Genomic DNA, 19,982 nt, shown 5'->3' on the forward strand with positions numbered 1-19,982 from the left:
TCACAATGCACAGCATTAAGCCCACACTTTCCCAACAAAAAGTAAATTTGAAACCCTCCTGCCTGGTTGAAGTGTGCACTGAAATGTAAACAACACTCAACACTTTTATGGAAAAGAAAAACTTCACATTTTTTTGAGTTTTTTCTATTAGAATTTTTGCTTAATGACAATGTGTTCACAGGCACATACAACCGAATGTGTAATAATGAAATTGTTGCATCATAAATCCTTCAAAAGTATCAGTATGCGTTTTAGTTTCGTATATGAAAAGCACAAGTCATGGTAAATACTGTTCATCTTTGAGAAAAATGCAGTAAAATCGATGAAACTAGTTCGATGGAGAATTAAAGAGGAAAATAAAAATGAGATGGCAAAAAGTGGTACAACTGAGCAAAAAATACGTGGTATTACTTCCGCAACGGATTTGTTCTATTCATCTGCAGTCAAGAAACAATCTCCTTCTTCTTCAAAGAAGAAACAATCACACAGGAAGTAAGAAATTGTAAAACAGATAACGCGATCGCGCTTTCTTTTTTGTTGCCTGCATTAAATATTTCACATCGTCGACGTCAGTCTCGTCTCCGAGGTTGAGTTGAATCTAGCTACGGACTCTAGAAGCTACAAGAGTTTATTGATTTCAAAAGTTTTCTTTTTCCTCTATTATTTTTAAACACCCAAAATAAAGTTTACATTTGAATAAAACCACAGGACTTCACTTGAGGATCGCAGCAGCACATGACTTCTTTTTTTTTGGTGCTGCTATTTTGCATTCATCAAATGCTGGCATTTGCACAACAATCTAACCTCTTAGTGTTATTTATTAAGTAAGAATCGATTTCGCTATAGTAATAGCATCTTCAGCTAGCACATGTTAAAAAGAAAATGTGAAAAATACGTAGAACGAACAAATAAAGCAAGAACTGAACATCAGCCTATCTTGTTTCAACGTAATTTGCCGATGCTTGATATTTGCGATGATTGATATGGTCTTTCGCTGCTTCCTGTCTGTTGTGGTATCTAGATTGCTATGGTGCTATTTTATTTATATTATGTAAAACTATTAAAGTAAAAAAATTGTACCGTACTGTACTATTCTCGCAACAGAAAAAATAAAAGGTTTTTCTTTCTCTCTCACTCTCTCGCTCTATCTCTCTTTCTCTACCTACTCCCTAGAAAAATGCTGACACTAAAATCTATACATTTTGATTATTGTTTTCTGAGCTCAACCGGTGTGCTAAAGCTTTGCAAGAAAAAAGAGATCAGAAATTTTTACAATACGGTATGGAAATCTCAACATTTTCAAAGCACAAACTGCTAAACAGAAAGTGTCATATAAAATGGCTTTTGTAGTATTACTAGTTTTTATTGTTTAAAACTAAAACTATATTTATCTAATAAGAAGAGGGTAAAACCTTCTTGCTTTACATTTACAGCTAAAATTTATGTTAGTTTTTCACCATCACAAAAAGTCTTTCCACTAGAAATTCAATTTGTACTCAGCCCAACCTTCACCACCAGATAATCTCGGGCGGAGCCATTATCATCTTAGTGGTAAAGGCTCAACACGCATAATAACAGCCCAAAGACAAGCTGGAATTTGAAATGAAATTCTTTAAGCTCTCCACATCAGACGCAACAATCCCTCGCAGACAATAACATACTTGCAATTCGTCAGTTTTGTAGCGTGATTTATCCACTTTGGAGACTCTGTAGTTTCCTGCACCGTCCAAAAAAATCCATGCGAATTATTTCTGTTAAATTTTTCAGCATACCCCAATTGTCGGAGTGGAAATCAACACAGAAAATTGTTCACTCCAGGTCCGCTGATGGTTAGCGAAGGGGTCAAACAAGCAATGTTGATTGACGTTGGAACTAAACACATGGATTTTGCATACACAGTCAAGTGAGAAATTTTAAAAGTGTTCTTTTTAATGAGATGTTGAAGTATTCTTCTTGTTTTATTTGAGTAACTTAGCCTATCTATTTCCAGGCTTTGCTGCGCTGTACGCACATGCAAATAAGCATGGCAGTATAGGCCGCCTACTGGTAGGCTACTATTTTACCAACCACACACATTAGGCCTATAGCCTACTCAATATAGTAGTAGGGTAAGTTTTAAGTGCTTTATTTCTCATCGTTCAAAATGTCCATTCAGGAAAAACACTGGTGCAACATTAGAACAATATTTTTATAAAGAGGCCTTAAAAAGATTAAACAGACCAACGAATATTTTTTTCCTGAGTCAAAACATAATTTTCAAGTTACCTTTAACAGATTCGTTCGAAGTTCGTTGCTGCAGATTGCCAGAGTAAGTGACAATGACTACACGGTGATACCTTTGGATGGCAGCGGTACTTTTGCCACTGAGTCTGTATTGAGAACTATGCTTAGTTCGAAAAAAGGAAAGGTGAATGTTATTCAGTAAATAAACCGCTCCTAAAAACATCGCCAGACTAAGACGGTTTTTGATGATTTCTTGCGTAGTGCATCTAACTAAACGAAGGCAATACTTAGAGAAACAAATTTAATGAACTTGTATATCTATCCGAATTTTGGTAAAAGTGTTAGCCTACTTACAAGACTCTACAGTCTACTCTATACAATCTGTATCAGTAAACTGCAATCTTATTATAAATGATTATACGATGAGCAGTTACTTTTGCTTGCAGTTAATTGTGATGGAAAATGGAATGCACGGAAGAAGGATAGCTGAAATGTGCACACGCTGTGGCCTAAACGTGCAAGTCATGCCAGTATGCAAAGAAAGCCTACAAGACGAACTCGTCAATGCCACAGAAAATATAAACGGCGTTTTCATGATTCACTGTGAAACATCATCTGGAATCATAAATCCAGTCAACGAATTTTCAGAAGTAATAAAACGATGTTCACCAGGTAGGTGGTAACTAGCAACGCGGTAGGCCTAACCAGCAGGCTAAGTGCTGACTAGTTTTTAAATCATGTTTCGCCAAAAATTTTAAAATACTTTGTCTCTAGGCTTGATTGTTCCGTGGCCAAAACAACAACAAAGACAATTCTTTAGCTCCATGTTAGAATTATCGTGAAAGGAATCTTCATTTAACAATAAGCAACCAAATTAAAGTATGCTTAGGAGTTTAGCCTACTCATGGAATAGTCTCGATGTGATGAAAGTTTGAATTTAAATCAAATGGATTTGTTCTAGAGATGCAACCTGTCCCCCAATGAAATCAATCAAGCAATATTAGGGGCAATAAAGTGATTCTGGTGACTCTAAAATCTCCGTTCTGGCTTCTCGGTGTCGAAAAGAAGAACTGACGAAAGGTGTTTAGATGTTGGCGAGCCGACTATACGACGGGGAATAAATAATCAAAAAAAAAAAATTATTGGTTAGACTACCAAACGTGATTGTTTTTACTTACTGATTTTAAGTGTTTTTATTTTACTAGAAAGTTTAGTTTTTGTGGATGGCATGACCAGCTTCGGAGCGATAGAGTTGGACATGAAGAACGTTGATTTTCTAATTAGCAACTCCTGCAAATGCCTTCAAGGTGTTCCGGGAATTTCATTTGTTGTTGCTAAAAGGGAAAAGTTGGAAAAGTAAGAAATCAACTAATCTGCAAGCTGTGCCAATTTATTATGTTTTCCGTTTAGCAGAAGAGCAGTTTAACCAAATGGTATCATGATCACAGGAGCCTTTGTTAAAAGTAAATAAAATAAATTAAAAAGTCTTTCAACCGAAATTCTATATGGAAATTTTTGAAGCAAACATGTCTCGTTTTATTTGTACATAAGTCTCTTCAGTTTTAATTTGAATTGTTAAGGTCATTAGTAAAGAGATTTGTTTCATCTTCAACTGTCGTTCGTAGAAAAAGCGTTGTTTCGTTTTCTATACTCTTACTTTTATAAGCAAAAATAGTTTATTTGGGGTTTTATTTACAAACTATACGATATCTTTAACTTAATCACAGCCATAGAAATGCCATAAAGTTGCGTCTTTATTATTTAATTATCCAGGTATAATTAATATACCCTGCGCAAAAACACAATTCCGCAATTGGGCTTCTCTCTAGCACCAGCTTGCTGGGCGTGCAGTTGTTCTTTTACGTTATATTGCCTATTTCATTATTTTTGTATTATATCAAAATGTCGTGCAACCTACACAATAAAAACAATAATTACAGCCATAACGTGCCGCAAAGTCTGCGTTTTTATTAAATAATATCCCGGTGACATCAACTTACTCTGCATAATACAGTATGTACAGTATATACATGGATTAAGAAGTGTAACAGCATAAAGGAACAGCAGTTTGTGTCGTGAAATTGTATCAAGATGGCATCACTTTCATGGCAACTTATTACCATCATTAGACGATTTTTGAAATATCAACATTCAGCTTTAGATTTTGAAAAAGTATAGATAATCAAAATTCTGTAGCGTTATAAAAATTTCGGCCATTGTAAAACAATAGTAAAAGTTCGGTTGATGTCTTCTTATAGTTCGATGTTTTCCACTCAGGCATCGGGTACACACGCACAGCACCGTGCTAGATATTGGTGCTCAGTATGATGAACTTGAAAAAACTGGACAATTCCGGTTTACTCCACCCACTCACGTGATGTTGGCTTTCAAAGAAGCTCTTTTGGAATACGCCGAGGAAGGAGGTTTAGCTGGACGTGCCGCAAGGTAATTACAGTATTTCAATTTTGAAAAAAGTCATTTTTTTAACCCTTGAAACTTTGAGTCATCGTTGAAAACCTCCAATTTACATTAAATCCCAGTATAATTCATGAGGCATTTCCTTTCGTTATGCCTCCGAAAGGGAACAAAACGCACAAGTAATTCAGAATGCAGAAGCAACAAAACCTCAAACTTTGAAATGACCTTGTTTCGTGTTTTTATAAAAATTTACTAATGATTGGTATCGCAAAATGGGGCATACAAAATACGTTGATCAGGTGCAATGCTGCAAAACTTGTCACGGTTCAAAACTGCCAATTCATTTAATTATCAATTTTCGGAAGCATCATTAATATTTGCAAGCATTTGGCAATTTTTTTTTAAATTATGCATCCGATAGAAATTTTAACTTTCTTAATCCAGGTTCAACAACCTCTATAGTTATCTGGCTTTATACATGAGGAAATATTAAGATCGACGTTGAATTCGTTAGTTGTGCAGTCAAACAGTTCATATACAGTTTTCCAATCAGAGGCACCGTCCAAATTAAATACACTGATCTAGTAATTTAATGTCAACACACTAAAAGGCAATCAGTGCTCGTTAAAGTCGAGCAGGGTTAGTCGGCTTACCATGATTACAACATCATGCAAAAACGAAGAGGTCGCCATGTCATTTGCAAAACTGACTAAGCATCACCAATAAGTTACATCAAAAATAAATGATAGTTTCCTCCTTTTAAGCGACGTAGCGTATCCGCCGACAATGGCAAGACATGAAATAATCGCAAAAATATTCCTACCTTATAGACCACCCGTAATTATTAAGTTCGTTAAAGTGCAACAGTAAACTTGATTTTATAAGATCTTATTAAGGTCTTGAAAAGTTAAAATCCTTCCGACCAAGAAATACAGTAAAACATGGTGGTGCAAGATGAACAGATCGAATACACTTCTGGTCTATTAACGCAAACTCTTGATCAGGTACCAAGAAAACACAAGAATCTTGAAAGACAAAATGTCAGAAATGGGTTTCACTCAACTCTTTACGGATGAGGAAAATCCGCAAGGGTATATTGTGACGACGTTTCTGTACCCCAACAATCCATTGTTTGTGTTTGATGAATTTTATAAGAGATTAAGTGACACAGGTTTGGATTTTATCTAATACAATTAACAACTTGCAGATTATTTTGTTGGTTTAAAGTTTAATACATTGTAGCTTACAGTATAAACAAAGATCCCAAAAAAACTTTTAGGCGACCCAGCCAAAGTTTGCTGAATAAGGCAAAGTAGTCTCTCATTTGTAGAATATCAACTTTGTTTTTGCATTGAAACCTGACGTTTGAAATTGAAGATACTGTTGTCTTAAGGTGAAATGAATTTTCTTCAAAATGTTTTAGCCAATCAAAATTTACAAAATTAGAAGTGCATAACCTACATTATTACTGTATAAAGCACACATGCGCTTCGACGATGAGACTATTTCTTTTGCTAGGTTCAAACTTCAATCTTGTGTAAACACGACTGGTAGAAAATTAGCGACATTTTGTTGAACTGCTGTTTACTTTTCTCCAGGTCATGTGATTTCCTGCGAAAAAACAAACGCTATCAACTGTTTCCGCATCGGAAGCATAGGTAATATATTCCCGGATGATATGAGGCATCTGGTGGATTGCATCAGACAGGTGTGCAGTGAGATGAGGATAAAGCTACCACTGGAGGAAATATATTTCTGAAAGAAATCCTTATGTTCTTCTTAGTGGATTGAGCCGGATGTTCAGCGCCAAGTTGTCGCTTTATGAGCAAGTCCGTAGCGTTTTGCGTAATAAATTATTTCGTTCGATGTGACTCGTTGTGCAAGCTCTTCTGCTGACGTAAACATACAATTTCTTGCTTGGAGCACTGAGCAGTTGTAGGTGAATGAATGTGGAGTTTATATGATGGTGAAATTAAATGAGATTACTCTTCAAACTCAAGTTGTCGTTTACATCGTTTTATCATTTCCAAATGTTGAAGTTGTCAGAACTTGTGTTCAGCTGGGAAGGTCATTTTTGTAGTCAATCCTTCTTCATCACGCCACGACTGGTAAGCAGCCTATCGAAGCAAAAATTCATCGACAACGGGTCTCAGCCGAAACTGAATAACCAAATCCAGGTTATAGTTATACAATATTGTTTGCGGCTGTAAGCTAACAAATTTTTCTTAGCATTTTCATGAAGCGCCTCTTGAACAAATTAGCCAGTCAGGTAAATATTTCACAAAGTAAAGCACACTCAGCAAAAAAGAGAAATTTACTGAAACCTCGGTATTCGAATAAGAAAGGTAGGCTTATGCATATATAAGCAGTTAACATACAGCTTTGTTCAGTGTTTGTTCTCGTTCTCACCAAGTCATTTATCTGCTAATGCTTTTGTACTATGATCCGCATTTAAATAGTTAACTTCTCTTTTATTGAATAATACTGTAATTCGTTTGTGTTAATAACTGTGATCTTCATTTCGTTGCGCGAAAAACAACAGCTTAATGATATAGATAAGCAAAGGAGCAAACAAACCTTGATTCTTGTTGCTAGGAAACAAACGTTAGTTGATGTTTAACTTCAGCTTTTAACTTGATACAAAGCGCGAAGTCGGTAACAAATTACAAAGTATGTTTCTCGGCAGCCGATTTGTAGCAAGAATTGACAGCGATAGACACGTGTTTCGCCCATGAGGCTGGGCTCATCAGTATCGCACCGTATTCTGCCACAAATTACAAAGTAGGCTAAGAGATTCATTTAGTTTGCAAGGAGCTAGCTGTAAAAAGATTGTGATAGACGTAGATAGCCTAAAGAATCAAGTTGAGGTGCAAAAGGGGGAGGAATTCAAATAAATATCAGATTAAATGAAGGAGTATAGAACTGATATTTTTTTACAGCATTGTGATACAAGCAAGCTTTACAGCAAATGACCAAAATGGCTGAGTGTCCTGTTGTTGAAACCGGTTTAGGTATTGTGAGAGGACGCTTACTTTCAAAACCAGCTGGAGGAAAACAAGTTTATAATTACACTGGATTACCTTTTGCCAAACCACCAGTGGGCGACCTTCGTTTTGAGCCTCCATGCAAGTAAGTTAGCTGCCTCACCGTAACTGCAACTCTGGACGAATAGCCACGGGGGGCAATTGCCCACTCCCTATCCCGCCCAAAAAATAGTTTTAACACTTTTGCAACGTTTTCATACCATTGTAATCCATGTTGAATAATGTTTTCCCTCTTAAAAGTTTTTTTTTGTAGTTGCATCACCGCTGCATATAAAGTTTTAAACGGTGTGATTTTCACTAATTGAAACTTTTCTTTTGAAAATCGACTGCATCATATTAAGCTTAACCGGAAAGATTTTTTAGTAAACATTGATAATTGTTTATTGTTAACTTTGTGATTTATTATTTACCGTATGTGGTTTATGATCAATCACTACTACACTGTGTTACAGGATATTTAAAATAATTGAATACAAACAAGCGTATCGCTCTAAATTACAGCATTAGGCCTATAAACTTAATAGTAAAAATTTCTTTAAATTATGCAAAAGATTAAGTTTTGCTTCTTTAAACCTTAGATTCTGTACAGATTTAGCACTGACTCTTAAAATCAGGCTAAATTTTTGGGAAGAAAACCTTATCTTTCATAGGTCTTCGAAAGAATCATATTGTTAAACATACTTTAATACTTTTTAACAATTTGTTTATCGAGTATTTTAACCTTTGAGAGATGCATCAAAAAAAGCCTTTTGATACATGTTCGGAAGCTTAGTAGCCTATGACACAAAACTTAAAAGTGTCTGAATTGGTTATCAGTTCAGGTGGAAAATCGATTTGAATCCAATATTTGTGGCGGCCTTTGACATTACTCCATTATTATTTTAGTTTTGTAGCCATTCAAAAACCGATTACCATTTATGAGCTCACAGACGTTGTTGCCCGCCTTGTTGAAAATTCGTACCACGAGCAATGATTGTCTGATTAAAATGTTTTTGATTTTAGCAAGGACTTGTTTGAATACAATCGAGTGGATAGAATTGCAAATAGTATCACACCATTCTGATGTGATAACGACAGCCTTCTAGACATTGCACGTCTTCAGCAACATCCAACTCTGCAATCTTGTAGTGGTCTGTTGAAAATAGCCTAACACAAACTTTACGAGTCTATTCCTTGTACTTGTAGACTTATTTTTGCGATTACTCACAGTTATCTGCTTTCAGAGCGGAGCCCTGGAATGGAATCTTGGATGGTAGCATTGATCCACCAATTCCTTATCAAGTTCAAGAAGATGTGGAAAAGTTCATGAAGTATTTGGTTGTAAGCAAGGAAGTTGTAGCTACAAATGGCGCCATGAGCGAAGATTGTCTTTATTTGAGCGTATATACAACTAATCCTTCAAAAACTGCAAATCTACCGGTCAGTTCATCTATAGGTTATAATTACCAGTATTATTATTATTTCATTAGATATTCTTTTAATTAACATATGGCCTAGCTGCCCTAACTTACGGTTACTTCAAGAAAGACGTGTTGTTAGAAATCCTGTATAACTTTTTATCGCAAAAACATTTCAAAGAACCAATTATTTTGATACCTTATACTGTAGTTTAAATCCAAATGGAATACCCGACTTAAAATAAAAGGATTGTTGGCCTTTATGTGTCATTTTATACTAAATCTTCCAAATTATCTTTATTCGTATGCTCTCGTATATTTTTTGTGTATACATCGATCAATACGATCCGAACCAGCAACAGAAATCGTCTTTTGAATCATTGATTTGAAGATCACCATAGAGTATTTTTTATTGTTTTGTTAGGTTATTTTTGGAATTTACGGCGGAGGATTTATGATGGGTTCGCAAAGTTTTTACAATGGAAATGTTCTAAGCAGTTTGAATGACGTTGTCGTGGTGGTACCCAACTACAGGGTTGGAGTGTTCGGATTTCTGTCAATGAGAAATGAAAGCATTTGCTCAGGAAACATGGGTTTGCTTGATCAAGTGATGGCGTTGAAGTAAGCGTAGATGATTCACAGAAATCCAAGTCAATTATAACAGCTTTCAGAATACTTTCAAGCTTATAGAATTAAATTAAAACAAGCAAAGCAGGTGACAAATTGATGTTTTTAAAATTAAAGCACGATGAAGCCAGCTTCGTTTTTTCTTTTGCAATGTAAAAGTTGTAGGCTTAAGCTATTTGATTCATTAGTCGTTGGTTCTTCACGACTATTTGAGTACCATGTAGTCTATCGTCTTTTAAATCTAGTTCAAGTTTAAAATTGGCACCGTAGGTAAAATTTGCAATCATACGAGCGGAAAGGGGAGAAAGCTAATTCTCATGTCTACCTTTCAACCTACCATTGTAGCCTATGTCTTTTCAAGACAGAGACGCGATATGGAACATGCACTGAAGACGAACGTTGAAGAGTCTGTGTTCAGACTATATAGGCACCTAGCTCGATGATTGGTTAAAGTTTTCGACGCATTGAGATCAGCTAATTCTTAAACATTTGCCAAAAAACTGTAGGATGGTAAGCTACAAAACACAGTTGAATAAAAATGTATTTTTTACTTTTTATTCTGGTATAAATGACCTACCGGGCGTATTTGCAGATGGACCAGAGACCACATTGGCAGTTTTGGCGGCAATCCGAACAACGTCACTATATATGGTGAAAGTGCAGGTTCAATGTCTGTAAATTACCATTTGTATTCTCCATTATCCCGGGGTTTGTTCCATCGAGCAATATCAAGCAGTGGATCCATATGTCATCCTGGTAAGCAGAAAAAGCTGCAGGTTTGAAAACCACTTTACGAATACAAAGCAACGTTTTTGAAGCGTTTGGGTTGCTTTGAACATAGCCGTAGGAGAATAAAACATTTTGAAGGTGCGAACAAAATTTGCTCGAATTTTGTCTTTTCAAATATATTTGTAAAAACGCAACAATTTACAATTTGTCTAAATTCAAGATTTTTTGTAGTAGGGTTGCGACTGCCTCTCTGCACCCCCATTTTTCCTACGCAGTAAAGTTGACAAGGGAGTCAAGGGGGTACTTTTGGACCTGGGCCCTGAGTAAATTTAAAGGCCCGAAACATTTTCAAGGGCCGGAAATTTGAAAAAAATCACAGCATGTTTTTTGAATATAGTTTAAAAGTCTTTTGACTTCAAAGCCGACGATTTCATAGGTACCGAGTCCTAATTTTCTTTTTAACGGCCCTGCTCCTACGGCTATGGCTTTGAAGGTAGCGTTACTTTTATCCATTGTAGTTTTATAATACTGTAGTAGCCTAGTCTTTAGGCCATCACAAATTTGTGAAGTTAGTTACTGAGCAACTCTCATGCACAGCCCACAACTTGTCTGTTTAAAACTAAACAGTGTTTCTTAACCTTTTCTGTGTTTACACCATGAAATTTTACCATGTTTTCTCGTACCCTTTGTTATACTGATCCACGAAAGTGGATAAAAATGTAGCAATGCGAATCAAGTAATTTATTCATAACATATGCGTTGAATGCTTGCATTATTAAAGACATGAGTTTGCAGCACATCAACTAAAATTAGACGCTCAGTCACTGTTGTATTTCCAGACGTTTAATATAAAATAAACAATAATAATAATTGTAGCGATAGCCAACCAAGTGAGAAAACTATTTACCTCTTGTTACTTACTCACTTATGTGCACAAAAACAACTCAATCAATACCAAGAAAGAAACGCAAAACAATCAACTAAGGAACGTGGTAAAGAACGCTTAATTGATTACACGCGTTGCGCGGTGGTAATCAATTCCAACGACTGTACCAGAAAACGCTGAATGTAATTATGTAGTGAAGCAGGTCACAGGTTACATAAAATCAACGTAAATAAAATGACGACCATAACACCTCCCTCGATAATTTTTATACACAAAGAAAAATATGAACAAGACTCCGAATTAAACAATCAAACTCAAAGTCTGAAACGGGCCGGAGGTCTGCGGCGACGGCCCGACCTTCGTGGGTTGTGTGGCCCGAATTCCGGTACAGTCGGTGTGTCATCCGAATCCGTTCGAGCTGAGGTGGAAACAGCGGAGGAGTCGACTGTTGGTGCAGGAGTTTCTCCCGGCTCCTGGTCCTCCGATGATGCATAACGAGGTTGCAGTTGGTCCATATGGCGCCTCCACGTCGAACCATGAGGCAGCAGACGTACCAGGAAGATTCGGCTACCCTGTCGCTTAATCACCTCGGCTGGAACCCAACGAGGATCCTGGCTCCGTCGTGGAGTGAATGATAGCGCGTAACAGGGATCTCCCGGTTTGAAATGTCGTTTTGTACCTTCGGAGGCGTCCGTGTTGTGAGGGTTTTGTCTTACTTTGCAAAAGTAAGAACCTTACTTTCGCAACTGGTGCTGGTGTTAAACCTTACTTTCGCAACTGGTGCTGGTGGGGTGCCGTAAACAGTTTCTTTGGCCACCTTGGCTGCCTCTTCGGTTTCTGATGCAACCTCCACCGCACGTTTGAAAGTAAGTTCATTAGCTCTGATTTTGAATAACGCCTTAAGCACCGCCTCGTTACCTATTGAACAAATAAAACGAGTACGTAAAGCTTCGTCCAATGGATTTGAAATGGACGAGAAGTCACAGGTGGCAGCTGCTTGGCGTATGCGGACGGCTAGTTCTTGAGCTGTTTCACCGGGCTTGCGCTTCATTTCGCTCCAGAAACGGAATCGCTCCCTCACGATGAAGCGTTTTGGGTCGAATTGTTGAGCCATGTAATTTGTAATTTCCGTCATGGTGAGATCGATGACTTCCTTTGGGTTTGTTTCCTGCGCAGCCAAATTTGTTAACATTTTGTAGATTGTAGGTGATTGGTGAGAAAAACCTGCGGCATTTTGTATTGTGCGACTGAATGTGCTGCTACAAAGGTGTTAAACCTCTTCCAATAGTCTGCCCACAGTTCAGTGGTGGCACCGAACGTTACGAACTTAGGTAAAGATACCTGCTGTTGTATTGTTGTTGGCTGTGATCTCGCAGTTTGGGCTCGCATTTCTCGTAGTTGTTCTAGGTGGCGTTTTTCTTGTTCTTGTTGATGAAGTTCTTGTTTAGCAAGTTGTTGGTTGGCATTTGATTGGATGAGTTGAATTTGATCTTGATGACGTTGCTCTTGTTGTCGGTGACGTTCTTCTTGTCTGGCAATTTGCTCCTTCGTCTGGCGTTCTTGGTTGGCAATTTGTTGTTGCAGGACTTCGATCAGCTTCTCCATGTTTCTAAAATCCTGTCGAAATTCTGTAAAGATCCTGCCGACGACGCCAGTTAAATGTCTGTTGTATTTCCAGACGTTTAATATAAAATAAACAATAATAATTGTAGCGATAGCCAACCAAGTGAGAAAACTATTTACCTCTTGTTACTTACTCACTTATGTGCACAAAAACAACTCAATATATACCAAGAAAGAAACGCAAAACAATCAACTAAGGAACGTGGTACAGAACGCTCAATTGATTACACGCGTTGCGCGGTGGTAATCAATTCCAGCGTCTGTACCAGAAAACGCTGAATGTAATTATGTAGCCTAGTGAAGCAGGTCACAGGTTACATAAAATCAACGTAAATAAAATGACGACTATAACAGTCACTTTACTAATTGTGTTTTTGTTATTGCTACTGATTCGGAGTTATTGGAAATTTGTTTCTTCATGAATATGCCTAAATTGCTTTTAGTTTAATACTATTTTTTGCACCCGCAACTTTGGTGCTTCATACCTCCAAGGGGTACACGTAGCCTACTACTGTCGTACCCCTGATTAAGAATCTCTGATTTAAAACGTCCATTGCCTACTGTCGAACATATTAAATAACGTGCAGTGTACGGCTACAGGTTTCCCACTGGAATCCAATGCACCGGCGTACGATGCATTGCTGAAAGAGCTAAACATAACAGAAACGGATGAAAAGAAGATACTAAAACAACTCAAAACACTTCCAGCTGAGGATCTCATGGCAGTTTTGAAAAAATTGTTCATGGTTGGTAGCCCAATACGATTAATAAGATCTAAATTGGCTTGGATGATTAGTTGATTACACTGGTCAACACAATTTTTGGTGCAAGAAAGAAAAAAATAGTTTTGGGCGTTTACGAGGGTGGGGAATCCGAAAATGAAGTCCGTTTTCGCGTATCAAATCTTCCTTTTTCACTGCAGCCATCGGAGTTTGTTTTCGAACTCAGCGACCCAAGTTCAACCTAAAAACAATCATTTTGTTCATGCACTAAAAAGTTGGTTTTAAATTGTTGACCAGTGTTATTATAATAAAAATCAATAAGAGTTTTATGCATGTACGCTACTGACAATATAGTACAGTAACATTGTAGTGCACATGTACAATGTACATAAAACTTATTGTGGACAAATAGACTGTTTGATATTTTATGACGAAAACCTCACTGTTGTAGTGTGAGGCTACCTCGCATTACCACGGTAGCCTGAAGTCTCTAGCGCTGCGTTATCATGATTTGAGTAGAATTGGGCCTAAATAAACACGATATCACGTATTTCTATACATTTATTGCAATGATACACATTTTGTACTCACGTGGACAAGTCACATAAGCTGCACCTGGGTATGCGACATACAGTATGACAATACACTTCACGCTGTAATTGTTTCAAATTTTTAACATTATGTCTCTTTAGATGTCCACCTTCTTTTTCAGTGAGCAATCTCTTACTTTTACGATCTCTGGCTTCAAATCAGCAAACCTGCAAATCCATGGCATTTTGTCAGAGCTTATAGAAGAATATACAATATATCTCTGAATTTGTTGGTAATAAAAATGAAAGTGGGGACAAGGGCCACATGCTACGCCTTTCGCATGAACACGAATATTCCTGATTTATAAAATGTTCGTGTTTAAATTATTTCTAATGTATAGGGTTACTAAACGGTGTTCTTTATCGATTAGATTTTTATTACACTTAGACCCCTTAATTTCCGTAACATTGCTTTGATAAATCTTTTTTACATTTCAGAAAATGATGTTCTTCTCGGTAGTGATTGATAAGAAATTCTTCCCAGATACCACAGAAAAGTTGGTTAGCAAAGGAGACGTTGCACCAGTTCCATATCTTCTTGGTTGTAACAATAGCGAGGGATTTGGCATCATGAATTTGCAGTTCATTCCTGGATTTGATGCTGGGATATCAAAGGAACAATGTGTGATGATGATAAAAGGATTCATTGGAGGAACCGTATATGTGCGTAAGCTGCTCATACATATAGCTTACAATGAGTTTTTATAACACAATCAGTTAGGACTTCTGAGGATATCTTTTGATCAGACTGAAAGACCTCTTTTAAGCTTCGATTAATCACAGCAAACTTCCATACGTGTTATAGATTTTCAACTAGGCTACTAAAACACTCTGCGTCTTTGTATTTGCATTACGTACATAGTCTCAGCATTATTTCTAAAACACGTTAGGGAATGGAGCTTTAAATTTTTCCTGATGAAAAAAAGTCTTTCTGGCAAAGTTTTGCTGTGAGTTTGACTTCTATTAAAAAATATTTCTTCTGTTTCTTAACAACAATTGTGATTTTATTTTGGGATGTCTTCTTTTAACAGAAAGGAATCACAGATTCTGCAATTGAATTAATCCTAAACCAATACCTGAAAGATGTAACGGATGATAAATATAAATGGAGCAAAGTTTACGGTGCCGTTTTGGCGGATTCAATGTTTGTTCTGCCAACGCGTAGAAGCGCCATTGCTCATACAAGTAACTTCTTAAATCTAAAAACTAGTTTCATCAAAAAAAAAATTTCATTCTTGATTTATCGTTTTTTATTTTTATCATTAAGCAAAATGCTAATTTTTCAAATGCAACAAACTGGTTCATATACCTTACTTTAGGACTGTACACAATGGGTTATGTTTCTCATAGTTATATATTCTCATTGCATCAACGGACACACTTGAAGTGAATTTTAAACGAGATTAAATGTGGACATTGTGGTTATGATAACGAAAAAAAAATTAAGGGAGACTGTATTGTATGATACAATTATGAGTTAGTGTAGAACGTTTGGGTGCAGATTTGTTGCGTGGGGCTGGTTAAAGAGTGCTGCCTGTGAGTGCAATAAAGTAAAATCAGGAACTGTCCGCCCTACAGACTACCCCATGGTGTAGATGGCCTATTTTCTATTGACGATGACACAGGGAAGTGGTTAAGCCAAAGTGCCCTGATATTTAGCAACATTGCGAGAGCAGAAAAGATGGATTACGATTATTGCTTTTCTCTGCCTTTTCCGATGTCTTAAAATTTTCAACGTTTATATACGTAGTAATAGGCCTAATTTATTATATTTTAACGGTTAATCTTTCCGTTATCAACAGAAACCAAACAATCAACTTATTTCTACTACATGACGCAAAGTTTGAAGTTCTCTCATGATCCGGAATTTGGTCCAGAGAGTACGAGAAAAGCAAAATTTTGCAAATGCGATCATGGTGATGATGTAGTATTTACTTTTGGAATGCCACTGGATGTCGGAAAGATGAGCATCGACATAAAATTTAGTGAAGAAGAAAAAGAATTGAGTAGGGAATGGATGAAATATCTGACCAACTTTGCCAAAAATGGGTAAGATTCCTTTCATATGAAAAAAATATTTTGTTAAAGCTTTAATGAGTGCAATGCCGATGGTCATTGGTGTGTTGAGCGGCATGTAGTTATAGACTTGTGTTCCTGGTATGGTGAGAGCAGTCTTTTGGTTTATGACTGGAGGAATGCTGCATGGCGTGTTTTTTGTTGAGCAAAATAAACTTAGGCTACCTGCAGATTTGACGCTATAGAAATGTACCGTTTTAAAATGTTAAAAGATTTTGCAGATTGCTTATTATATTGATCTGTAGCCTACAGTAACTTTCCCTGTTGAAATCAGACTGACCATCTTATAGTTAAAAAATACAACCAATCGGGAAGCTTTATGCTTTGTAATTTAAAGATGAATTTTTGTCAACCAATTATGAAAAGATCAATCTTAATATTGTAGCCTATAACGGATGTGTTTTGATAATTTACTGCATACCAAATTTACAAAGAACAACTTGTGTAACATAGGAATCCAAACGAGGGAGTTCCTGTGAAAGTGAAGTGGCCACAATTCACGGAAGAAAACAAGGAATACCTCTCTGTACAGCAACCTTGCTCAGCAAAACAAAACCTGACGGCTGACCGTATGAAGTTTTGGCAAGAAGAAATTGAGCCACTGCTATAAAACAGAAGCTGAAAAAACCTTTGGAGCTTCATAGTTGTTTTAATTTATAGAAAATTAGATTCACTGTTAGATATTATACAAGCCTAGTTATCGTTTTGTGAAATAATATTGTTCAATTGTTCAAGTTTAATTGTGCTATCAAAAAAGTAATTGTAGCAAAGGTGACATCATGGCAACGTAGTCCATCAGATTACCAATTATTGTCTAATAAAATCTTTCTGTTTGTGTAAACCTACCCAGCAAGCTGTCCACTTGAAGCGGTTGACTATCTCGTATATCATTAGTAAGCCTAGTTACTCTCGCAACAACACCCCACCAACCGCATTTTTTAATCATAAATCAATTTCGTGGCACTGCTACAGCATCGTCAGTCTGATAACATTATAATAATGTTATACATAGATTACCAATAGCAGCAAACTTTTCAGTTGTTTATTTTCATCCGATGCAAACATTTGAATTGAGTTCTATCCCAACAACGTCATGCACACTGAGTCAAACGAATGACATTTACTTTTAACTTTTCTGAAAAAAAATTTTCGAGTTCAACATGACCTTTGAACTGATGTAGCTTACATCAGAATTCTCCTGCATGTACATCTCCAGCTCGAAACAGTGACGGTGACGCTCTGTCTGCAGTTAACCTTCATACGTTATATATCAAACATAGATCTTGTTCAAAGAAAATAAAGGGGTGTACCAGCAAACATCTATAAGATTGGCCCATGATACAAGAGAAGAATCCACAGAGAATACAAACTGATGATCTGCATAAATCAACAGATGAATAAAAAAATAACAGTAACCTCTCAAGTAGGCTACATGTGGCTCCACACAAAATGAAATTTAAAAGACTTTGAATCTTTTTTATTTCTTTAAAAGTAATGTCCATAAAGACATTATTGTCTAAAATGACATTATTAAAAGTAACTACGGACAGTGCGAGACAGTCATTGCGAGACAATCATTGCGAGAGAAATGATTTACAAAATACAAGGATTTTAGCACAGTTGCAACACCAAAAAATCTATTTTAATGTGAAGCAAAACATCGGGCATGTGTAAAATTTTGAAAGTATCACAATTCCTTTCATCTGTTTTTATTGATGGGTGGCAAGGTTGTGTGAAACAGACAATTTCTGCACTTGCTTTTTTTTTTTTTTTATGTTTTCGCGCAACTTGCTACTTGCACTTGCTACCTTACAAAATATTTTGTTATTGTTTGTTGTTTATTGTGTTCTCGTGATGACTGTTTATTTTCACACAATAATTGCGCTAGCCAGTGATGGTTTATAAAATAAAATGATCAAATTCAAGAGTGCACCTCAGCCGCATTGCAGTAGCGGAGCAAACGATTTGTCCTTGTGGAACCTAAGCTAAATCAAATAAAACCGAACAACCAGACGGCATTTAACATTAAAATAAACTAAAAATTATAAACGTTTTCGGCCATACTCATGTTGGCCCTTTTCAATTATCCAACTGACAAATGTTCTTCATAAATTGAAATTACAGAGCTGATCTACATACAAAAAATCGAAAAAAGAAACGCATAAGAATGAAACAGCAAGGTAAAGGAGAGGCAAAATCACATGACGCTTAATTGCCTATTACCTCGTTTGAGATGTCTCCACTACCTATAGTGTAGAACAAGGTATTTTTTGCCTCATAAAAATATTAACACTAAAACTTATTAAATTGATTGTTAACTAGTTGAGTGAGCAGTGTGTTTGATTAAATGAAATTTATCCTCGGACTGGGAAAGCTTTTTTGAAAACTTAATCTTGACAGTTTCGCATACTTGTAAGTAGCTTTTGACGCAAAGCCGGTTACCGAGATTGACAGAATGGAGTTTCCGATTGTTGAAGTGTTGTTGCCGGGGAATTATTCTATCCATTAGATGCCGCTGAATGGAGAGCAATCCTCAACGTGCGTTGCTCAAGCGCACACCACAAGAGTCGAACCAGCACAGCTTGATCTTGAAGCCTCTTCCTTCATGAAGTCACGCGCTAACCAATTGAGCTATCGGGGTATATACTTCAAAATATTGCATCATTTTTTAGTTTTTGAAAGTACATAAAACATTTCTACTTTTTTAAATCTACTGCTAAAACCTTTCCATACAGATACACAGCATTTAGCTGCAGCTTCGAGCAACCTTTTAGTCGCTAATTAACGTAAAGTAATGTAAACTACAACTCAAAGTTTACTTTTATTAATGTTCCTATGCCCCCAAGCTGAAAAATATAAAAAAGGGGCGTTAATTCATAATATGTATTTTGTTACAGAAATGTTGATTCAATCATTTTTTTAAATACCCATTGTCGGTATTGCAGGATCGGTTCAAGCAAAACTAGTATTTATCTATGAGTGTCGGTTCCAAATGAAAAAAACAAAGAAATTAACAATACCACAACTATAAGTTTCTGGGCAGCCGATTGTAGCATCGAATAGACAGCGATAGACACGTGTTTCGCCCATGAGGCTGGGCTCATCAGTATCGCACCGTACTGTGTTGAACTATTTTATTCGCATCAGTGGCTCACGGTACAAAAGATTGACACGGTGAGAGAGTACAAACAAACATAGCCAGGTCGAAGACTTTAAGAAACCGGCCTGCCACACCCCGCGGCGGCGGGGAGCGGCGTGATTTATGGGGTGACGATGCACCCGGAGGGTTAAGTCCACCAGCTTAGGTCGCGAGGGCCAGGCTGGGGAGTCGAGGTAGGCTACCTGTGGAGGGAGAGTGTGGATCGAAACACTATATGGCCCGTCCGCAAATTTAGAATGGCGGAGCGGGCCAGGGAGACAGGCTCTTTCTGCATAGCCCAGAATGAAGCCCTGCGACGGACCGGGCGACCCGTCGCGTGTGGACGCTGGAACCGGCAGTAATTGACCGCCGGGCAGCGCCCACGTCTCCTTCACGCGTCCTCGCGCAAGTACTTTGACTCTTATACCCGGTCTGCCAGTAGGCAGAGCGGATAAAATTGGGGTCTCCCACGAGGAAGAGAGTCGAATTATTTAAGGATAATTTGGCT

The 19,982-nt window shown here is 37.1% G+C and overlaps 2 protein-coding genes across 2 annotated transcripts; both read left to right on the forward strand.

Moving 5' to 3' along the window:
- The first annotated feature begins 281 nt into the window (after nucleotides 1–281).
- LOC145784841 (2-aminoethylphosphonate--pyruvate transaminase-like) lies at nucleotides 282–6,558 on the forward strand. The gene is made up of 8 exons (XM_082596681.1): nucleotides 282–492; nucleotides 1,768–1,903; nucleotides 2,275–2,407; nucleotides 2,670–2,895; nucleotides 3,429–3,579; nucleotides 4,501–4,668; nucleotides 5,646–5,812; nucleotides 6,240–6,558. The coding sequence occupies exons 1-8, from the start codon at nucleotides 363–365 to the stop codon at nucleotides 6,398–6,400; spliced, it is 1,272 nt and encodes a 423-aa protein (XP_082452807.1). The 5' UTR covers nucleotides 282–362; the 3' UTR covers nucleotides 6,401–6,558.
- A 1,032-nt stretch (nucleotides 6,559–7,590) lies between these two features.
- LOC145784450 (cocaine esterase-like) lies at nucleotides 7,591–18,260 on the forward strand. The gene is made up of 9 exons (XM_082596266.1): nucleotides 7,591–7,770; nucleotides 8,909–9,104; nucleotides 9,507–9,703; nucleotides 10,302–10,465; nucleotides 13,548–13,693; nucleotides 14,698–14,922; nucleotides 15,291–15,444; nucleotides 16,062–16,308; nucleotides 16,789–18,260. The coding sequence occupies exons 1-9, from the start codon at nucleotides 7,610–7,612 to the stop codon at nucleotides 16,943–16,945; spliced, it is 1,647 nt and encodes a 548-aa protein (XP_082452392.1). The 5' UTR covers nucleotides 7,591–7,609; the 3' UTR covers nucleotides 16,946–18,260.
- The last annotated feature ends 1,722 nt before the right edge of the window (nucleotides 18,261–19,982 follow it).

This window comes from Aplidium turbinatum, chromosome 15 (assembly GCF_918807975.1).
Source record: "Aplidium turbinatum chromosome 15, kaAplTurb1.1, whole genome shotgun sequence".
NCBI lineage: Eukaryota > Metazoa > Chordata > Ascidiacea > Aplousobranchia > Polyclinidae > Aplidium > Aplidium turbinatum.